The sequence below is a fragment of the Papilio polytes genome, unplaced genomic scaffold (genome assembly GCF_000836215.1).
Source record: "Papilio polytes unplaced genomic scaffold, Ppol_1.0 DF823934.1, whole genome shotgun sequence".
Classification (NCBI taxonomy): domain Eukaryota; kingdom Metazoa; phylum Arthropoda; class Insecta; order Lepidoptera; family Papilionidae; genus Papilio; species Papilio polytes.
In genome coordinates this window covers 1,979,966-2,001,045 of record NW_013525270.1, presented here as the reverse complement: position 1 = coordinate 2,001,045, position 21,080 = coordinate 1,979,966, and the positions used below count along the sequence as shown (strand labels likewise).

Sequence of the window (21,080 nt, the reverse complement as noted above, 5' to 3'; positions counted from 1 at the left end):
CAGGTGTTTCGTAAGTTATTTCCTATATTCTATGTTAAATTTTACACTTTAAAAAATGATAGTCATTAACACAATTGCCAAAAAATTCTAAAATAAAATTTTTCGTAATAATGTGTATTAACAAATATTTTTGAAAGGAAATATAAAACTATTTAAACGTTACGTGTTATTTTATACAATAACTCTGAAATTTTATGTAACAATAAATGTTCCCGACAGATGCCAGTCATTTAATATAGCGGTCGTGTCGTCATTCGCTTTGTTTTTTAGAGTTTGTCACATTCACGTTATTGCCTACGATGTTTTCGCTTACACGAAACTAATAGTTTTTATGTTAAAGGGTTTTTAGAGACAAATATTTAGTATTTCTCTATATCCAATAAAGATACTAAGTTCTCATGAAATATGCATAATAAAAAAAAGCACCGAAAATAATCAAACACAATAATAATGATAAACTATAAAGAATAGGTTTTACCTGCGACTCCTTCCGCTGGGAATAAATAAAAACAAAAGCAAGTAGCCTATGTACTCTTCCAACTATCCTCTACACATACGCCTTACTCTATCTAGATCCGTTTAGCAATTTAGGCTACAAACTCTAACAAACATTCATCCATCCAACTATAATTTCGCATTTATATTATTTACTAAATAGTTAATATTATTAGAATGGTAAGAATAATACAATAGTAAATTATAACTGTTAGGAACAAAATTAGTACCGTGCTGTAGAGTTGGCGCAACTCTAGATTATCGGCATAAACGTCACGTCCCTAGCTGACAGCTGTCAATGTCACTAGAAGTATGGATAGATTGGCGCGTAACTTGAGTCTTGACGAGAAGTATTGCTCTGAGTAAAAAGCGACAGTATCAATTAAATAAGTTGTCTAAAATAACTTACGAAGGAGGAAAATAAAATGTATCTGACATCAAAATTGTCTTTACTTCTTATCGAGTTACAAAATAGGATGCAATCATTTTAAATGCAACATACAATTTAACAACGTTCAACAAAGTTGGATTCGTTTGTAAACCGCAGGAAAACGCAGAGCGAGCTCATTAAAATTAAATAGTATACCGTTGTTGAAAATATTCCCTAAACTTTTCTCTCAAATTAATGAACAGATGTCGTCTTGTAAATTGGTAAGTAAATCTGCCTGGATATCCTGAAGCTTTAAGCTCTTGCTATTTGTCTTAATTATCTACAAATAGTCTAAATAAGCTTCGGGATTACTCTAAGCTGTGTTAATCTAAAACCATCACGTATTACAAGAAAGATAATTACAGTTCTACTGTTTTTTTATAGTTATAAAGGTTAATAACATAAAGATCGTATCTTACTTCTAACTAATATTATAAATGCGAAAGTTTAGATGGATGGATGGATGGATGTTAGAGTTTGTAACCTAAACGACTGAAGGGACCTCGATGAAGTTTGGCATAGACGTAGAGGATAGTGTGGAAGAACACATAGGCTACTCAGTTTTTTTTTTATTTCTACACGGTCTACACTGGATAAACATTTTTACCGCCAAAATATTAATAGTTAAAATGAAAATAAATACTTTTTCTATAGTGTAGCAATTCCACCGCCCGTATTTGTTACTAGGCCGCTATTTATTTATGAGCTGTTCAATCAGCACGGTCTAACACGCATAAACTATTCCGCTGCAGTAAACAACAATGTAGCAAATAACGCAGAAAAAACGACTGCAAATATTATTCAAAAGTTTAATAAATTGCTTTTCGTAATCATTGATAGTTTTATCTGTTAATTATAACTTTTAGACAACAGTAACGTAATTCTACTTTAATAATAAATCGGATCACCGCCAAGAATGGCACGTTTATTAACATTGACAGATGTCATAGTGATGGGACACACGCCAATGATATAGTGTTGCGCCGCTGCATCGGCATGATATCGATTTACTTCTTAACGTAAGATACAATACCCAAAATCATTTTTATCACTATAAACTTAAGTCGAAAGTGTGTGTTATGTTGCTCAAGGCACAGACAATAAAGGAGTTAAGCAATCCTAAAATAAACCAAGAGATTTTACAAGTCATTTATGATATATGGTCTATAGTAGAAGTTTGATCATTAAGTTTGAATACTTGTTGAAACTAGCCTTTAAAAAGTTACGCTCAAAGTAAAATAAGTGTTACATTTTGTATTAAAACAATGTTGCAATCAAGGTTTATCCAGCTTTTCTATAGGTTTACTGTGAACTTTACGTAACTAGAATTTCAAGATAGCACCAACAGTGGAGCAGTCTTTTGTTTTAAGATTTAGAGTGAACTAGTTTCTAAATTTCTAAAAGAGGTACCGATTTATCTCTCAGATTTATAGTAAAGGTCAATTTATTTTAAAACCCCCTGAATACAAAGAAACATATTTATCTTTGTACTTTCTTAGTCATTGTTACAAGATAGAATTATATTGAAATTTTAGTCAAATTGGATGGATGTTTGTTAGAGTTTAAATCTCGGTCAAATTTGGCATAGATTTTAAAGGCTGGTAGAACATACGAGTTACTTATTTTTTCAATTCTACGCGGACGGATTCGCGGGCGAAACCTATATCTTCAAAAGTAATTATCAAGCATGTAACGTAGTTTCAATTCTATCATTCGACTTGCCTACGAAGTATATTTTTCTTAATTTAAATTATTTTGCATAGTCCGATTACAATTTGACATGTTTCACAATATTACGGTAACATTTACATAGGACTTCGTTCCTTTGCAATCTGTCAAATCAACAGCACAAATCGTAAATCAATATTCCACAAGTTTCTAATTTCCAGCCAAACTTTCTAAACACAATTAATTTTGCTACAAATCAAATTTACTTCTTACTTTAATCAACAGCCGCGGTTTCTTGTTTTTAATTAAGTAAATAAGAAAGTAATTAAAGCCGCGAAATATTTACCTATATTTCCCAAAATAATCAAGTAAATAAACACATAGAACAAGGTTCTCTGGCTTTATTTACTGTTTGATTGAATAGCTATTGTGTAGGTGAATTTGAAATATGTAGAAAATAAAGCTTTTATGCAACGGCAGAATATTTATAACTGGTTTCCCAGCTACGTTTAAGCATTCGTTATTGTTATTGATTCGATAACTTAATGTTAACAATTCGATTCGAAATGAGTTTTACTCTGTTGAAACATAGGTCAATCTAATGTTAATGAATCAATAGGTAATAACAAAATAAATGGGAACTTAAGAAACCTAGCATAAAACGACTAAGCGTATTGTTTACGTGCTGTAAAGTTACGAGGTGTAACGTTCACATCTAGCGGCTCGTTGTTCGCTGTATTACTGACATTACGTAATCACTGCAAAGCTGGCCGTGTATCATGAGTAACGTGCCACACCATGTAACAGCAGTCAGTACGCACTATGAGTAAACAGATTTTTTTTGAGTTACTTTTGGCTTTGATAAAATATTGTTGTACAATGTTGGTACTATCTCTAAATTCTATTTAGGTTAAGTTTTCATTAAGCCCATAGTAAATTACACTACGTTATCTTAGAAAATTATGACTTGCAAAACAAAACAAGTACTTAATTAAAACTTCTTAGTGTTTAAAGGTACAGTTTTTTTTTTTAATTTAATGCCTGATTCATCATTACGTAAAAATCTTGATAATTCATACATACATAAATGTTTACGTAGATAGTATTTACAATTGGAAAAAACAAAGACCAGTTTTATTTCAGGTAAGTTTCGGGGTTTCATTTACGTCTAGAATTATTTTTTCATGAAATAATGGTCTTTAATTTTCTTTGCACCAAAACATTCATTTGTTTTGAGCCGCGGTAATTTAAATCAATCTTTGTAAAACCAAAGCCTTTTGGTTCTTTATTTAAGCTCAAAAGAAGGCCTAGATCTTTTGAATTTTTTTTACGTTTTCTGCAACGACACGTTTTGACGACGGAAATCTAAACAAAGAATGACGTTAGCTAGAACTCACGACTTAAGAACTCGGCTGTTTTTTAATTGCATTTCAATTTATATTTTTTTCGTACTTAGATAAAATATTTTTATTTAAAATCTTGTTTATATAAAAAATAAATTAGTTAAATTACACGAAATTAATAAATTCATAATGCTAGGCCCATAAGTAGTTAGGGCCTTACTCTAAGACAGTGTATAAAATACATTTTAGTTTAGCGTCTTTACATTTTTACCGTTACTAGAATCTAGCTCAGATTTTACTACCCATGGCTGATAAAACATAATTATGCTTCGGATTAAATATCTATACTAATATTATGAAGAGGAAAGATTTATCTAACTAAAACTACTAAGCCGATTTTAAAAAATATTTCACCAATAAATAGCTACGTTACCACTAATATTGGCTATGTATTTTAACAATAACTAGTAAAATTATAAAGTAACGTTAAGTTTTTTAGGTGACAAATTGACGTCCATAATATTAATCAGCAGCGGTCAAAGGGTTAACAAGTTAAGTTAACAATGTCCAACAACATTTTTTGGATTAAAACAGTGTATTTTTAAAACTTTGACCCACTTCACAAAAATAGACTCGGTGATTGTTTACCTATAAACAATTTGGTTTGTTGTTCTGCCTTTGTTTTCACTGGTAATATATTGAGCTGTTTGCACAAACGCGGCCGACGGACGGGTATCCTTGAGCCATGTTGTTTCACCAGTTCATATTTAAAACAAAATCTTCTGTTTAACCTTACTTTTTCTTTACTTAACCTCATTTTTTAAAGGAGGCTTACATTTTTAATAGACTAGAAAGCACGTTCTATAAACGCATTTGTTCATTTGATTTTGTAGTTTACAATTAGTGTCAGTTCTTAATTAGTGTTGTCTAAAGAAACAATTGTACTGTTCATTGTGCTGATTACTAGAGTAAATAATGACGGTGGTATCCCGTTGCCTTCCGTCATCGCAGTGCCGTGGCCGTCGCGCCGAAGATATCGACTGCGCCCTAGGTTTTCTTAAGCCCTTTAAGCTACTGTAGCCTTGTTCTTCGCTGAACTGACGGCCAACGTCTAGTAAAGGAGACGCATTAGAAGAAAGAAACAATTGTTTTTTTTTATAACGTCAATAAAAAAATTAAGAGCTACAATTAACACATTGAAGATATTTTTAAATTACTTGGTGACATAAGCTTGCAAATTTTAATTACTTTAAGACATATCTTACTAATGCTTAATTTTATTTATATTGACGTATATTTAAATTCAAAACGTTGGTATAGTAATCTGGAGGACCGTTGCCAGAGATAGGCTGAAATGGAAGAAGTTGCTGGACCAAGCCAAGGCCCACAAAGGGCTGTAATAGAAGAAGAATTTAAATTCAACTAAGTAGATAAATAGATGCATAGTTAAATTAAATGTTAAAACTATTAAAATATTTAAACGTAAAACGTGAATAATAAAACGATCTTTGTACTACAGTACGCGGTGTGATACCAATTTTTACGTGCACAAGTTCCCCTTCACCCGTGCCCGACTCCCGCATGACCAAACTCTGATTGTTTGCAATTACCAATATTCATTGAATCCGAATCAAGTTTGCGTGTGAAGGGAATTTTTAAACGTGAATAAAATAACAATGTAAATAATTCAACTTTACTTTTCATTAAATTATTCAAATTGAGTTTGTTATAAAGATAAAATACTTTTACAACCCCTCGTATTTAAATAAACCTACAATTTTATAGTCAATTTACTGCCAATTTCATAGTTAATAGGAAGTCACTAAAGGTGACACTTAGTAAAGATTTAGTCTTACAACTCAAGACGCAAAAACTGTCCCTTAAGGAACGATTAAAATGACTATAAGTGGCAATTAATATGAGCCTAAAACTGGGAGATATAATATTCCACGTCGCAGCTCTGGTACTCAGAGACTTTAAGATATCGCAAAGAGAGTTTCTTTAGAAAAGATTTAATGTTAGAATTCTACACCATACGACTTAAGTAACGATTAATATGTTTACTCTGTCTACCCCGTTAAAAGAAGCCGGTAATGATCAGAGCTGATTAAATCTATACTTAATATTATAAAAAGGTAAGACTTGTATTTTTGTATGTATTGAAATAACTCTAAAACTACTGTGTCGATTTTTTAAATTCTTTCACCGTTATAAAGGTTATTTATCAGTGTGTAATATAGGCTATACGTTTAAATTTAACGGGGACGAAGTCGCGAGCAACAGCTAGTGTTATAATAAACAAACGCTTTAATAAATTTATCTGTGTGCGATCGTTAAGATATCTCCTCTGTAGTTGAGCAAGTTTTAATGAGGTTTTTGAAGTGGCTAGGCGACAAGAAATTCGTCTACTTAATTGACTTAGCTAAAGTTGCTGACATCTTCTCATGTATTAAATTAATCTCCTTGGAAAACTAAACAAATTTTCTATTGAAGTGAATGAAACCCTTTGTAACTTAAGATTCTGTTATCAAAGTATATCTTTGATAGAAGTATACTACAAAACTAAATTAAATTACTGTTCCTATTTTAAAAAGAACATAATTCGTAGTTAAAAGTATTAAGTTTAATTCAGCTTTGTTCACGCAATTTATTCCTATAGGAATATTTCCTATTATTTTCTTTATATCAAAAGTAGGTAAATAAGCAACTAACTAAATTCGCAGAAATAACTATGCGAAAAAATTTAACCACCGAAATGTCAGACAAGATGTTATGAAATGTTCTATTTTTTTATTTTATAACTTAAATAATATAATTTTTGAAGGTATAATACAGTGTTGAACTACACGACAATATTGTGTTCTATTAAAAGTTTAAAGTCGTATTTCAAAAGCTAAGGACTGTTTCGTCCTCGCCTCAGGCTTGGGTCCTAAGAAGTTACGTGTTAATGGATTTCACAGCTCTAGGGTCTGTTCTATAGCTGTAATGGAAACAGTTAAATAATTGTTGAACTACTCATACCAGCACTTTATGTATCATGAACAAATTGCCTACAATTTAATGTTATAATTGATTACAATAGTGCTTTCTATCGTTTATTTTATTCACTTAACTTATCATAATAATCTACCGGATATTTTCCATGTAAAGGATCGTCACTTGTTTACCTGTCATATCTTCATTTATTGATTTACACCCTAACAAATTAGTCTGTTACACACATACTGAAAATTCCTTTATCTATATAGTGAAGGATTAACAACTCTCGTTATATTTAACTAGCTGTTCCCCTGCGACTTCATCCGCATAAAACTATGAAAATTCTATTTAATTGTTTACATGTGTCAAATTGTCAATTTCAAATGTCAAAATCACATGCCATGATGACAAACTATGGCATCCTTGCTTTCTTGATGTTAGCAGCAACTTATGGTCTCTTTCCCACATTAGGCTTTTTTATCTAAAATATTTACCCCCTAATTTTAATGGCGTGAAAATATATAGCCTAAAGCGTGACGTGAGTGTAAGGGTTTTTATTAATAAGATAATTATTCAAAAACATGCTGTAATTGCTGACATCTTAGGCAACAAAGAAGTGTGTGTTTACGCTTTATTATAATAGTATAGATATAGATAATGCATTAAAGAATTCGGAATTTAATATAAATAACGTACGAAATTGATAATACGATTTATTTCCAATTCATCAAACCATTTAATGGAATTAAAAATCATTAACCAAATTAATTATCAATTCATTCAATTACAGTCAATTCAATAAATACGAAATTATTATCCATTCCAATAATTTGATTAAATTTTATGTAATTAATTAAAAAAAAGCTTATAAAAAAGGGACTGTCACGTACACTTACAACAGTTAGAGAAAAAAAAATCCTGCCTTTTTACCCGCTGAATAGTGTAAAAAAATTCACATCCAGATAATTACTTTTCCTCCTACAAATGTGTATAAAATTATTGGAGCTAAATTCACTGTTCACATCATACTCGTTTGTATCCGTTAATTTCTGAATATTTGAACACTGATTCCGCGTAATTATTTGCGGTTTTTGTTGTGTTCGGAGTAATTTAAAATCGCGCTGCGGGAAATCGTAGCAATTAACAAATTTATTATTTAAGCACTATTCAAAGAACTTTAAATGTAACATCGGTATACATTTCTATTACAGACATTTTTTTATTAAAAAACAAAAGTAGATTTTTGTTAATTTACTAATATTTCCTTTAGCCATTCCAACTAAGCTCTAGGCTTGTACTAGGAGATCGTTCACGACGATAGTCAAATGGCGGGATTCGAACCCTCGACCGCAAGATCGGTAGTCCGTACCCCTAACCATTAGGCTATTAGCGCTTCATTATAACTGAACATTGAGTAAATCTTACGACAGTGGACATCCACGGTTAATACTGTATAAAACCTCGTAATAAATATTGAAAATTTTAGAATTGAGTTTTCAAATGCTTATTTCCGTAGTCGACTAGTGTTTTCTAGTAAAATAATATGACAAAGAACATTTCAAAGATTTTACATTTTCCTGAACGATAAACTTAAGGACACTTTTTTAATTTACAAACAAATAAAAACAATAAATGTAAAGTGCTATTTCGAATTGTTCTTTTTGAAGAATAAAAATATGTCAAGTAAAAATATAAAACTTCAGAACTCAACGACTTGTATAAAGTTGACATCTTCCGCTCTCGAGACAAATCATTTAAGATTTGTTAAGAATTTCTTACTCGTATTTTCATAAAGTATTTTATAGTATTATTGTTTATGTTTTCTTATAATTATGAGACGGAAAGGAGATCCACGGAGATCCCGGAATCCTAATGGTACTAGAAGCTGGCCAACGAGGGGGTTTTAGTGGGTACAAACCTCACATAAACCTGTCTTCCCCCCAGAAGGAAGGGCATATTTTTGAAGATTTGCTCCCCATAAAAAAAGGATGAAAAGAATTGGATTTGAGGAGGCGATGGATTGGACAGTTCGGGGAAATATCCACTTTCCCTTGATCAATGAAGTTAGGTAAGGCCCTGTAGACGTACTTGGTAAACGCGGATTCCTATGATCAGCGATCGTAAGGCCACTAATTCGTTTGTCTTCTTATAAAAACAAATGTTTGTTTATGTAAAATGTAATCTACAGTTGTTTGAAATCTAATGTTTTTATGATCGTAGTTTTCGTAAGTGAAAAACACTATAAATGTATAAATGTTCTTGTTTAGAAACTTCCAAGTTACTCATTTATAATTCATACATGATTAACAAACTAAAAGTTAACGAACACATCTGAGCTAACTTCGATCAACTCATTTATTTGTAATTTAATTATACTTTGGAAGTAAACAGGCTACGAGACTGAAAGATATAGGAAGACATTTCAGATATGTTTAAAATCTTTCCAATCATACTAATATTATAAATGTGAAAGTTTAGATGGATGGATGGATGTTTGTTAAAGTTTGTAGCCAAAACTGCTGATCGAATCTTAGTAAAATTTGGCATAGATGTAGAGGATAGTCTGGAAGAACACATAGGCTACTTGGTTTTATTTTATTTAATACCACGCGGACGGAGTCGCGGGCGAAAGCTAGTATTACATACAGAAATAATATAGATATTAAATTAATAAACAAACTACATAAGTATCAATTTCATAAATTTTAATGTAATCAGAAAAACTAAAATATAGTTATAAAGACGTTAAAAAAACCTTGACTTGATTATAGGTTTAAATAAAATAATTAAATAAACATTCATAAAATTGCGCATAAAACATAACCCTTCACTTGTACCACACAAACACAAGCATATAGCTTAATTACCGGCGTCATGAAATTTTAAAATTTATTTAATCTTAAACGTCTACTTTGCATGTATTAAAGTTAATCAGCTTTGCATAAAGTTCATATGAATTTGTGATGTGAAAGTTACCCAACACGCAAATGAAATTAACATACGGCACTCTGCAAGTCAAAGTTCAGTTTGGTTAATCAATATTGTACTGGTGACAAAAAAATAACGAAGTAATTAATTATTTATCATCTACTTTTTGTCAGTACAGTCAGCGCAAATGTTCGTCTTCCGTCTCTCTTCCGTTACTCCTTTCTTGATCATGGCATCTTTTACGCGGTCTATCCATCTCTAAGACTTACCTCTACCAGGTACCTAACTCTACCCTTCCACATTGATAACTTTTAATCAATCCATAATTTAGAATCTGATTTAATTTTTTTTTTGTTAATTCACGAAATATCTAAGGATGTTGAAATAACCAATTTGTATATAACAAATCTTCTCTCTTTATAATATTGGCTTATACAGAATTTGTTAGGCTACGTATTTAATTATTATTTCACTAGAATAACGAAATTAATTTTAACTGTATGCTATGCTAATCTTAATTTTTTTTATTTTACTTTTTTTTTGTCAAACCATAAAAAGTGCCACTATTATCACCACACTTTATGAAATTAATATGATAATACAAAGTGTGAAAGACACTTAAAATAAATATATCTAAGGACAGTATGTGTGCATTCGTACAGTCTCATCTCATGATATATCACGGAAGCTTTATTTCCATTAATACAATAAATTGCTCAAGAAATATGCAGAACTTCGCTCCAAAGCTACTCTAACGTTTTATTGTTGCTCTCAGTAGCAACGCTGTAGTATAATTTAGAATTATATTCTGGAAAATTAGAAAATAAAACAACTCGAGCGTAAAATAAAGTACTTGAATAGATACTTGGCTTTGGGACGTTGGTCACTTGTTCCAAATAACGTAATAGTTCACTTCTTCGATTTAAGTCTGCATTTTCTAAAATTTTGCTCTGAGATTTTATCAATAAAAATGTTTCGATTAATTTTTGTTATTTTTATTTTAATTAACTTAATTAGGTTCAAGTTTTCCTATTTAATTAACTTACTATTTACGTTGTTTTAAAACATTAAAAATATGTTACATTTAATTGTTAATTTTGTTCAATTCTTTAAATATTTTAAATCCTTATTCACCTGGTTTACTGAAAATAGCTAATAACAAAAGCTTTTGTAATTTATAAAGGTTATATTCAAAAAGCAAACAAGTAAAACAATGAACACCCACGGGACTTGTTGAAACATGCTTTATTGAAAGCTAGCGGAGTGTCGTCCTATTTTTCAAACGTGTCTGTTGGGAAAAGTGAAATTTTCCGAGTCTTCGCCGTGCATCGCGAAAAATAAAGCAGCCGCCTTTCAGGAAGCGTCTATTGCATGTTTATCTTTGAAATGATCTCATGAATTCTTAATCTTTGCGAGCGTTGTAAGTGCGCTTTCGTGATTTCGATTCTGTATAAATGTTTATGTACGTTTTTCTTACATCTATACTAATATTATAAAGAGCAAAAATTTGTATTTTTATACATTGAGATAACTCAAAAACTACTGGGCCGATTTCAAAAATTCTTTAAGCATTACAAAGTTATCATAATCAATATTTTTTAATTTCATGCGGGCGACATCGCAAGCAACAGCTAGTCTTTCATGTGCATATAGAGTGTAATGAAAAGAAAATAAATAATTAATAAAAAGTAAGTTAAGTAACAAGAGTCGTTAAATAATTTCTTGAAAACTGGTTATAGCATAATTGATTTATTACCTTGTATCTCTTTGAATAAATTTGTTTACGCATATAATAAAACTCATATATGTTTCTGATGTATCACCTCCTTGAATAGATTCGTGTAGGATCTGATTTGTCAAAATGATTCCCAGAATCCTTTACGATAAACATGTTATAAACATTTTGTGACCCTAATGGATTTTAATAGAAATGAAAGAAATATAAGCTAACGAGACGAACAGAAAATTTTCTTGGAATCTAATTTGTGAAAGTTTAGATGAATGGATGTCTGTTGCTAGGCATCTCCAAAACGGGTCTCACTCAATTTTGATATAATTTATACAGATGATAGGAAGAAAAATACTAAGGGCCTGTCCCACCACTGGCTGATAGAAGCTCAGATAGCTCAAAAGTGACTTCACTGTCAAATAGAGTATTAAAATCCGATTTTTCCATAACGTATTTTATACGTTGGATTGTTATCTGATAGTAACTATTTGTAAGTAAAAAAAAAACAAAAGTGAGTAGCCTATGTATTTTTCCAGAGTATCCTCTACATCTATATCAAATTTTATCGAAATCCGTACAGCCGTTTAGGCTACAAAATCTAACAAACACCCATACATCCATCCATCTAAACTTTCGCATTTATATTATTAGTATGAATTAGCACAGTTTTCCTTGGATAGTGGGTATTCTGCCGTTGACAATATTAACTAAATATATTTTCATTAAAATTCACTTTAGCGAGAATATGGTAATTAACTGCATTCACTGCTGCAGTGTGTAAGCTTGTAACTAACTTTCGTTGAATTTATGAGCATGCAAATGAGACCTAAACTCCTCAGCCTTTCCTTTCAACACACCATTGAACCGCTGTTCCAAATTTATGTGTGGATGTTAATTTTATTTTATATTCACATTGATGAATACACATTAGGTTACACCTGTATACTGAAGTTGTAGATTAATAAAACTTTATTTTATGTTTAAATATAAAGACTAAAGCTGAAGTATTTTTAGGCAAATGTGCGACGGATACACCGAGGTGTTACGCCCAAGCAGATACATTGTAGGCATCTAAGAAAGCGATATACTCGCTTCTTGGAGAACCTTAAGTCATACTTGTTTAGAAAAATCACTAAGGGTAAACCGTTCCACGAGACGAACGGGGGACATGATGCGGGACATGAAATTCCATGAGTAGCGCAACATTTAGAAATACCAGCCATCCTCGTGGTGAGAATAGAAGCTGGCGTTTCGTCGTGTCAAACGACAGAACTTGGCGGAACTGATAAAATTTGCACATGTATTCATGTAACGTGAATATTTTAAGGGAAAATCAAAGAAGCATGACAACCTCCACCTCATGATAGTCTAAAGAATTTTGGTATATACATTAAAGTATAACTTTTTACATTAAAAATATAGGTATGAAAGTGTATCATAAAATATAACTTTCCCTTTATTACAGTTACTTGTTCTTAACTTAACCATTTTCTTATCGGGTTCATATGGTATCGTTAAGTAACACGTTTGTATTCATAAAGCGCTCGGAAGTTGAGAAATATTTTATAGACACGAACATTTTTCCTCGAGTAAATCATACGGTGAACATTTTCACTTGACCATTGCCCAAACACAGCGCAGCCGCGCCATGAAATATTCATAGCTGTTTAAGAAAGTAAGACGCATTGCTTTGTGAAGTTTTCTTAATTCTTTTATCTGTACTGGAAACATTAAATATATGTGAAGCGTTAATTTTAAAGATATGAGTGGTTTACATAGACTTAGTACTCTAACTGTTCGTAGGTTTTTGTTCTGAGCTGCGGTCAATAAAGTAAATGCTAACTACATATTATATTTGATTTAAGTAAATGAAGTCAGAGATAAAAATAATATCATAGTTTTGTATCAAGAATAATTCTTTATAAATCAATTTAAAATAAAACTATCTAAAAAATGAAACATTTGTGTAGAATGTAAATGAAACAAACAAACATATTAATTGTTTTTTATTATAAACTTTCTTACAATTTTAGACAAATAACATTTTCGTAATCTTCATTTATTCCGTTCAATAAATAAAATTTTTAATTCATTAACCATCGGATTTTGTACATTGTTTGCATTTAATTTATTTTACAAATTTATTTATAGAGGCTTAACGCTTTATATAAATTGGTTCATATTCACACTTTGTATTAAATTAGTTATAAAATCAACTGTTTAGATTTATTTCTTATTTCGTGTAAATTATTGATAACTTAGCTACATTTTCTACAACATCTCAAATTCAATTATAATAATTTATTACCATAAGATAATGAAATTACACAATGAGTCGTATATTTTACAAATACACATTAAATTACGATCATAAATTTTCTTAACTGTATCGTAAATGGCAACATTACTTATAGAGAAATGATCGATCGACATTCCAACAAAACACTCAACGTGGACAAATGCCAAGTCTATAGAGATTTAGATAGTAACTCAAGTGCCAAATCGCAAAACGTTGAATGGACCTATAATATATAGCGTCGACGTATAGAATATTAGAATAGTTTTATCCACGGAACATTTTGCTGAGCTCTGCTGCATCGCTGCCGGGTGTTCACCTAAAACGAAACATTTATTTTATTTCTGGAATTGTTTCTCAGTTGAATGAAAATGAAATTATTTCCTTTTATGTTGCAAAATGATTAGTTGTCTTAAAGAATATTTTACTAGTTAAACTTATTTCTAATACTGATAAAGGTGGAGGTTAAAATCGAAGGCCACTTCTATCCGTTCAATTAAAGAAACCTCTGCTTTTAAGCAATTCAATCTATATTTAGTATATCCATTAGAAAATAATCGATGTTTTCTAGTAGAAGAACAATGAAATACTAATATTAACCTCTTACCGGAGAGAACATGGACTCTGGTAGATGCTGGCGGAGCGTTGTTAGGGCCGCAAGTATACACGCCGGCGTCAGCGCCCCTGGCTTGCTGGACGAGCAGCCGACTTGTGCTACGTAGTCCTTTCTCAGTCACCAATGAAATACCACCTCTTGCTGAGTCGAAATTGATCACCTAAAATTGTCATTAAAACAAATAAAATAATTAAAAAAAAATTGAATTGAATTGATTGTTATTTGTTTTATTTTCATGTAATTTGTTTTACTTTAGTTTGTCTATAGTAACGTCGTAAATCTATACTACGAGTAATACGAGTATAATAAAGAGAAAAGGTTTGTATTTCTTATGTATTGAAATAACACAAAAAATAAAGGTACGTTATCAGTAACATAAGCTACGTGTGTTTAACTAACGAGGCAAAGTCGCGAGCTACAGCTAGTTGATAATAACTTGATAAGTTTTTGACATCATATTGTAATGTTATGTGTTAACTAAGCTAAGTAGTTCTTCAAGACTATTTAAATATCTGATAAAACTTATGTTAAGTTTATATCCAGTCAAAAATAACCGGGTCATGTCAACATCTGGTACGATTGCCCGATTTTGTATTTCACATTTTATACTGCTTGTATTTCACCGCAACACGCAGTATACTTGTTACTTTATGTACAAAAGTTTTAGTCGTACAGCTGCAGTTTACCGCATCGTAGCTAAGATGTGAACCTTCTAGCCCCACATCATTGCTAATGGTCTTAGCTTCTTTCTCCGGACATTTATGTATCTTTTTTACTTCTACATTATGTTTAGTATTATACACTTGTGAGGACTTACTTTTAAACATTTGTTAGTTAACAAGAAATAAAGAAGTTAAAATAATGTTTAATTATATCGTCCAACAACCAAGATAATTTTATGCTTCTTTTGGAATATTAAAAGATGATCAGAAAACCTAGAAGTTTTAACAGTTAACTATAATACGTCTATGTATAACTAATAATCTAAACAATTTCTATAAGATATTAGGAATAGCTGTGTATCTTTGTTATTATTGTGTATTGAACTGTTGGTTACTGTCTCTGACAGACGCCCACCTGTTTTGTACAGTCCGCCAACGCACTTTCTTTGCTGTCACGCACATCTACTTTATATTCTTGTTACAATGACTTAAAAGATACTTTATATGACATCGATATTGTTTTTAAACTGATAATTTAAGAAATAAATCTAGCACTGACGTTTATTTTTTCGGTAAGGTCCTTCTTCGAGTGTTATTGGACTTTCCCTAATATGTCCGAAAGTCGGTACCGCCACCGGAAAAATGGACATAAGTGCTAGCTGTTATTAAATTAGTTATAAGAATATATTACAAAAGTTTAAACAATTTAATCTGAATAAAACTCTTCACTACTTTCTAAAATTAAATGCATGCATTAGATTTCTTTTGATAAGTATATAAAATACGTTGACTAGAATCATAGATCTAGCAATAAATGTTGGCCTAGTTAAAATAGATTGCCGTTTCATTTACCTGCTCGCCGTGTGTCCACGTAATAGATGAGGGGGGTTCCGGCGTGTGTTTCACTATGCAAGTGAGGTTGATAGTTGAGCCAGCTTGTATGAACAGTTCTGCGCCACTCGATACGACTGTTTCAGGTTCTAAACCGAAGGTATATTTTAAAGTGACAATAAAAAAAAATATACTAGAATACATATTATATGTATGTATGATTCAGATATGACGGCTGATAGAGATGTATGGAAGAGCAGCACATACTGTGCCGACCCTCCATAAGGGATAAGGGCAAGTGGATGATGATACTAGAATACATATTGACGTAAAATTATTATTTTTACGTTCGTTTTTAATGAATCATTAATTGAAAATCATACAGAACAGAAAAGTAAAGATTCTGGATATATAACCACTACGAGCTGTTGCCCGCGACTTCGTCCTCGTGGTATTAGAAAACATACGAACTATACAAATTACAAAAAGTTACGTATCGCTCAGGAACCGGACATTTCTCTGGGATGAAGCTTATCTCATGTGTACTCCAGACTTTGTTATATATCTGTGCCAAATTTCAATAAGATATGTTGAACCGTTGCAGAATGATCGAGTGAACATTAAAAAACTAAATTAATGAATCCCTCGGGAACCGTAACTATTTCCGGTATAAAAAGTAGCCTATGTGTTCTTCCAGACTATGCTCTAAACCTGTGCCAAATTTCATGGAGATCCGTTCAGCTGTTTAGGCTACAAACGCTAACAAACATCCATCCATCCATCCATCCATCTAAACTTTCTCATTTATAATATTAGTAAGATAATAGAACGTAAAATAAAAAGGGAAATACCAAGAACAATGTAGTATAATCTAGAGGATGATATAAGAGAGAGATGACAAAAAATTGCTCACTTCAACACAGTTCTGTAGTAAAATAGAAAGAGACTTGGCTAAAAACCAATAAAATAGACTTGCAGGAGTAATTTAATATCGATAATCTCTTACCTACAATATTGAGGAATACAGCATGTCCAATAGGAGGAGTGGTTGAAATCTGGCATTCGTATTGTCCCGAGTCACGTCGCTGAGGACTTCGGATTCGCAGCGCCCATTCTTCAGAGCGCGGTTTGTGTTGTGCTTCGAACCTCTGGTCAGATGTATACGTGTACCTTCCTACTGTTAGTAAATGGATATCGCGGTGACGTACCCATGATACCTTGTAAAAGAAATTTATCATTTGTTTAGGAATTTTAAGCTTCGACTTGTAGGCTGTGTAACGACTCATTAAAATTTAAACATATTTTTTTCTGTTACAAAATGGTTGAAGTTTTTACCATAAATTTGTAAAGGTATGTTAATGATTTCGATCGTTTTAGTCCATTTAAAAGACTGCATTTTATGAAATTTGAAAGCAGTAATGAAGTAGCAAAATAACGCAATAATTTAGACCTTTCTCATGAATTTAATTAACGATAATTAAGCGCAACATCTTTTAACGTAAACACAAAAATAAAACGGCAATTCCTTAATTATGTCAAGAGTAAAATAAGGGGCCATTTATCTATTTAAGTGCGAACGAAACTAAAGAGACACGCTCATCGCTCGGCAAAAACAAAATTACGAGATACAATATTACTCAGCCTGCTTTGCTCGGAGTGTAATTGCTGTCTGTACCAAGGAGCACTTAACTAACGAACTGGACCATTTAGCTGAAGACGCTTTAATTTCAATGGCCTGTGAAATACTGCGCACCTAAATGAATTCTTGCAAAATTCGATTTTAATAAACGACAAATTTCTAAATGCCAAACTAATGAATTACAAAATTGTGATTAAAGCATTTGGTATACCAAGAATTACACAGTAATTTTAGCATTTGAGACTAAAGCTGAGATGGGTAGAAGGTGTATATCGTGACGCATAAATGTGGGCATAATGAATTGAGGTCGATGCCCACAAAGAGACGGAGGTGGAAGAAATTGCTCGACCACACCAAGGTCCACAAAGGGCTGCAGAGTTAAGGAAGAGAGGTATTTTAGAATCTACGGATTGCGTAAAAAGTTTTCTTTCTCTTTAACTCTCCACAATAGTAACTTGAGTCACAGGGGTTAGCAGGTAAAGCAGTAATTTTTTTAAATGTTTTAGAATCCTATTATATGTTTTTTAATTTTTATCACGTTAAAATGATAGCTAACATTTAAAACACACGGTTATTTTAACTAAGATTGAATACTTACAGTCCTGTTTTGTAGATTCTTAACTCTGCACAACAAGCGTACTGGGTGGCCAACCAAGCCTGTAATGTTGCGAGGCGTGTTAGGGTCGAAGTATGGGGCGTCCGCGGCCTCGTGCCATTCCTGTAGGAACTCAGCGCGGAATCTTCTCGAAGAAATGTCCATAGTAGATGAGTCTGATGGTGTTTCTGTGCCGGAATCAGCTGTTAGATGAAATAAATTATATTAATCCAGTTTCTGGAAGATAAATCAAGTAATTTTACTATTTTTATTAGTAAAAAAGAACCGTAATTATTTTTACTGGTACATAAAGTAATTAAGTTATCAGGGGTATTATTTCAAAAACATTACTGTATAACATAAGTGTTAAGGCATTTTAGAAAACATCTGTTAGTATTCTGTGACTGAAAGCAAACTTTGTATGTGAAAACTATAGTTTTTCAAAGATGTAAGCGGCTTATTTCAAGAGGTTGTCTTCTATTCTTTCATAGATGTTTAAAGAAAAATTGCAGATGTACTTTCCAGCTATTTAATACCGCTAAGTAAGTTATTTTAGAATATTTATTTGTTTACCAGTTACTGTATCGATAAATCTTTTTAACAGAATAAATTGAATTTTCCTAACAAAGTTGTCATTTTAAAGTTGTTTTAATAAAGAAAATTGCTGCTTGCAAATATAATCTTTCCACGAGAGCTTTTCGTGGCATATTGTTTGGATAACTTCATTTTTAAAAATTATATTCCGGAGATTTTACCCTCTTAAGCAGACAAAAGGATGAGCTTTTCAGACTTTTTAGCAGCAAAAGACCTGTTTTAACGATACAAAATGTTTCTTTATTTATTAAATTTAGTTTCTTTAGGTTTATAAAAAATAATTGACTTAGTAATATTAGTTTAAATAAGTAATGTCTCTGTGTATGATTATTTAAATGTAAAAGATTTGTTAACAATACAACTTCGAAATTAGCTTTGTCGTTATTTCAATAATCAAGTAAACTTTTTTTTTTAATAGTTGAAAAATGTGTAATACTTACCAGTAAGGAATACAAATCCATGTAGAAGATAGAGCCATATGGTTGTCCTAACACCGCTGACTCCTTGACCCATTATTAAAAAAAATAGGCCAGTGCTGTGAAGAAAAAAATAAAATTAGTAATGTCAATGTTTGAATAATCTTATAAACATTTTAAAAAGACTACAGTATAAGATTGTTGGTTATGTCAAAATATTTAATCAAATATATGCAATACAAAAATTTGTAAAAGAAATAAACTATAAAAAAGGATCCATTGTTTTTATTCCAGAAACAGGTTTTTTAAGTAATAAAAGGGCGGAAACCTGATAACGATGGACTATTTTGGAATGAAATTTGTCCCGTTAAATATTTTGTAAAAAATCACTCAGTAAAGGAAACAAATATTTTAAAACTAAATTCAATTAACTTTAAAAAAAATATTTCCCTCAAGACTAGTTTACGAAAAGCACAAGCGGTTTACCCGGACTTTTAGAGGCTTAAAGTTAGCCTGCTACTTATAATTAGATTCAAATCTTGGCTTACGTAATTAATTAAAACTAAAAAAAGGAACGAAAGTAGAAATGTTTTATTTACTTTCATTTGTTTTATCAATTGATACATGAATGAGATTTATTTTAGGCTAACACGAAACGTTTATCGTTATCTTAAGGGTGAACATTATGATAATTATAACACCCTTAGGTTAGCTTTGTAACTTAATGACGTCACCGTAAATTGATAAGGTTATTCAATTAGTTGTTATTGTCGGTTACCACGCGACGTTGACATCTCAGCAAATAAAATTACAGCGTTGCGTGTGACGGCATTATTTTTCATACATTCTGATAGCGGATTATAAGTCTATTTACAAACTGGAAAAAGAGGTAGTATAGTTTGTCTAAATAAAATAGATTAGTTTGATAAATGACGCATATGAAGTATCGAATTCAATTGGTATGAAGGCAAATGCCATACTTAATAGACAGGTATCGTAGTGACGAACAAACACACATAGCGAACAATTTTGAATTATCGATATTCGGTTTAAATAATTATCGAACTCAACTAAAATTATTATTTTCTAATTCACTAATTTAGAGGACAATTCTAGTATTGATTACAGTGTAGAGAATTTAGCGATGACAGAAATAATAGCGAAATGCAATTCGATTACGTACGGCTGTAGTAGTAATAAACATTTGTTTACTCTCAATATTTGTTATGGTCATTATTAATTTTTGAAAACAGTGTTTTTTTTTATTTCAGAAGTTATAACTATAAATTTATCGATTCCAACTTCTATAGGAATAAAAATCGAAAATCGATAAGACTCATGACTGATTTTACACAACCCATCCCTACTAAATTTGAAGTGAATTGTCAAAATAATCTATATTATTTAGACACACACTAATTACATAGACTTTAAAGTTGTAAACATTTAAATATTCGCTTTTAAGCAAAATCAGATTGTAGTAAATTCAGATATTTCGAAAGCAAGTTAAATGTGTTATAACAAGGCTTAATGTTAAGCACATACGCAAAAAATATGCCGCGTAATTTTGTAATATCGAATTTCCGGATCTTTACTCCGCCAGCAATTTATATGAAATGTTTTTCCTTGGTTATATTTTGATTTGAACATTTTTGTATTAACGATAAGTAATTTTTCGTTTAAAAATAAACGCGAATACTATAATTATCAAATACAAATTCATATTCAGTTTTCAGGAATAAAAAATACAATGCTAGTAATTTTTAAATGAAATATTATTTTTCGAAATTGTAACTCTTTTTCATCACTTTGGTTTTCCTACCAATAAAACTTCAAACAATCGAGGGTCAACTAACTTC

General features: G+C 31.2%; 1 protein-coding gene across 1 annotated transcript in view; it reads right to left on the bottom strand.

The window, feature by feature from the left end:
• Positions 1-13,896: 13,896 nt before the first annotated feature.
• Positions 13,897-21,080, bottom strand: part of LOC106101993 (hemicentin-1-like) — an 11,922-nt gene continuing 4,738 nt past the window's right edge. The window contains exons 2-7 of the mRNA XM_013281387.1: positions 19,246-19,340; positions 18,215-18,414; positions 16,984-17,194; positions 15,999-16,126; positions 14,476-14,644; positions 13,897-14,187 (exon numbers count right to left, since the gene is read on the bottom strand). Of these exons, the coding sequence (XP_013136841.1) occupies positions 14,063-14,187; positions 14,476-14,644; positions 15,999-16,126; positions 16,984-17,194; positions 18,215-18,414; positions 19,246-19,318 (906 nt within the window). The 5' untranslated portion in view covers positions 19,319-19,340 and the 3' untranslated portion in view covers positions 13,897-14,062. The remainder of the gene's footprint in view (positions 14,188-14,475; positions 14,645-15,998; positions 16,127-16,983; positions 17,195-18,214; positions 18,415-19,245; positions 19,341-21,080) is intronic.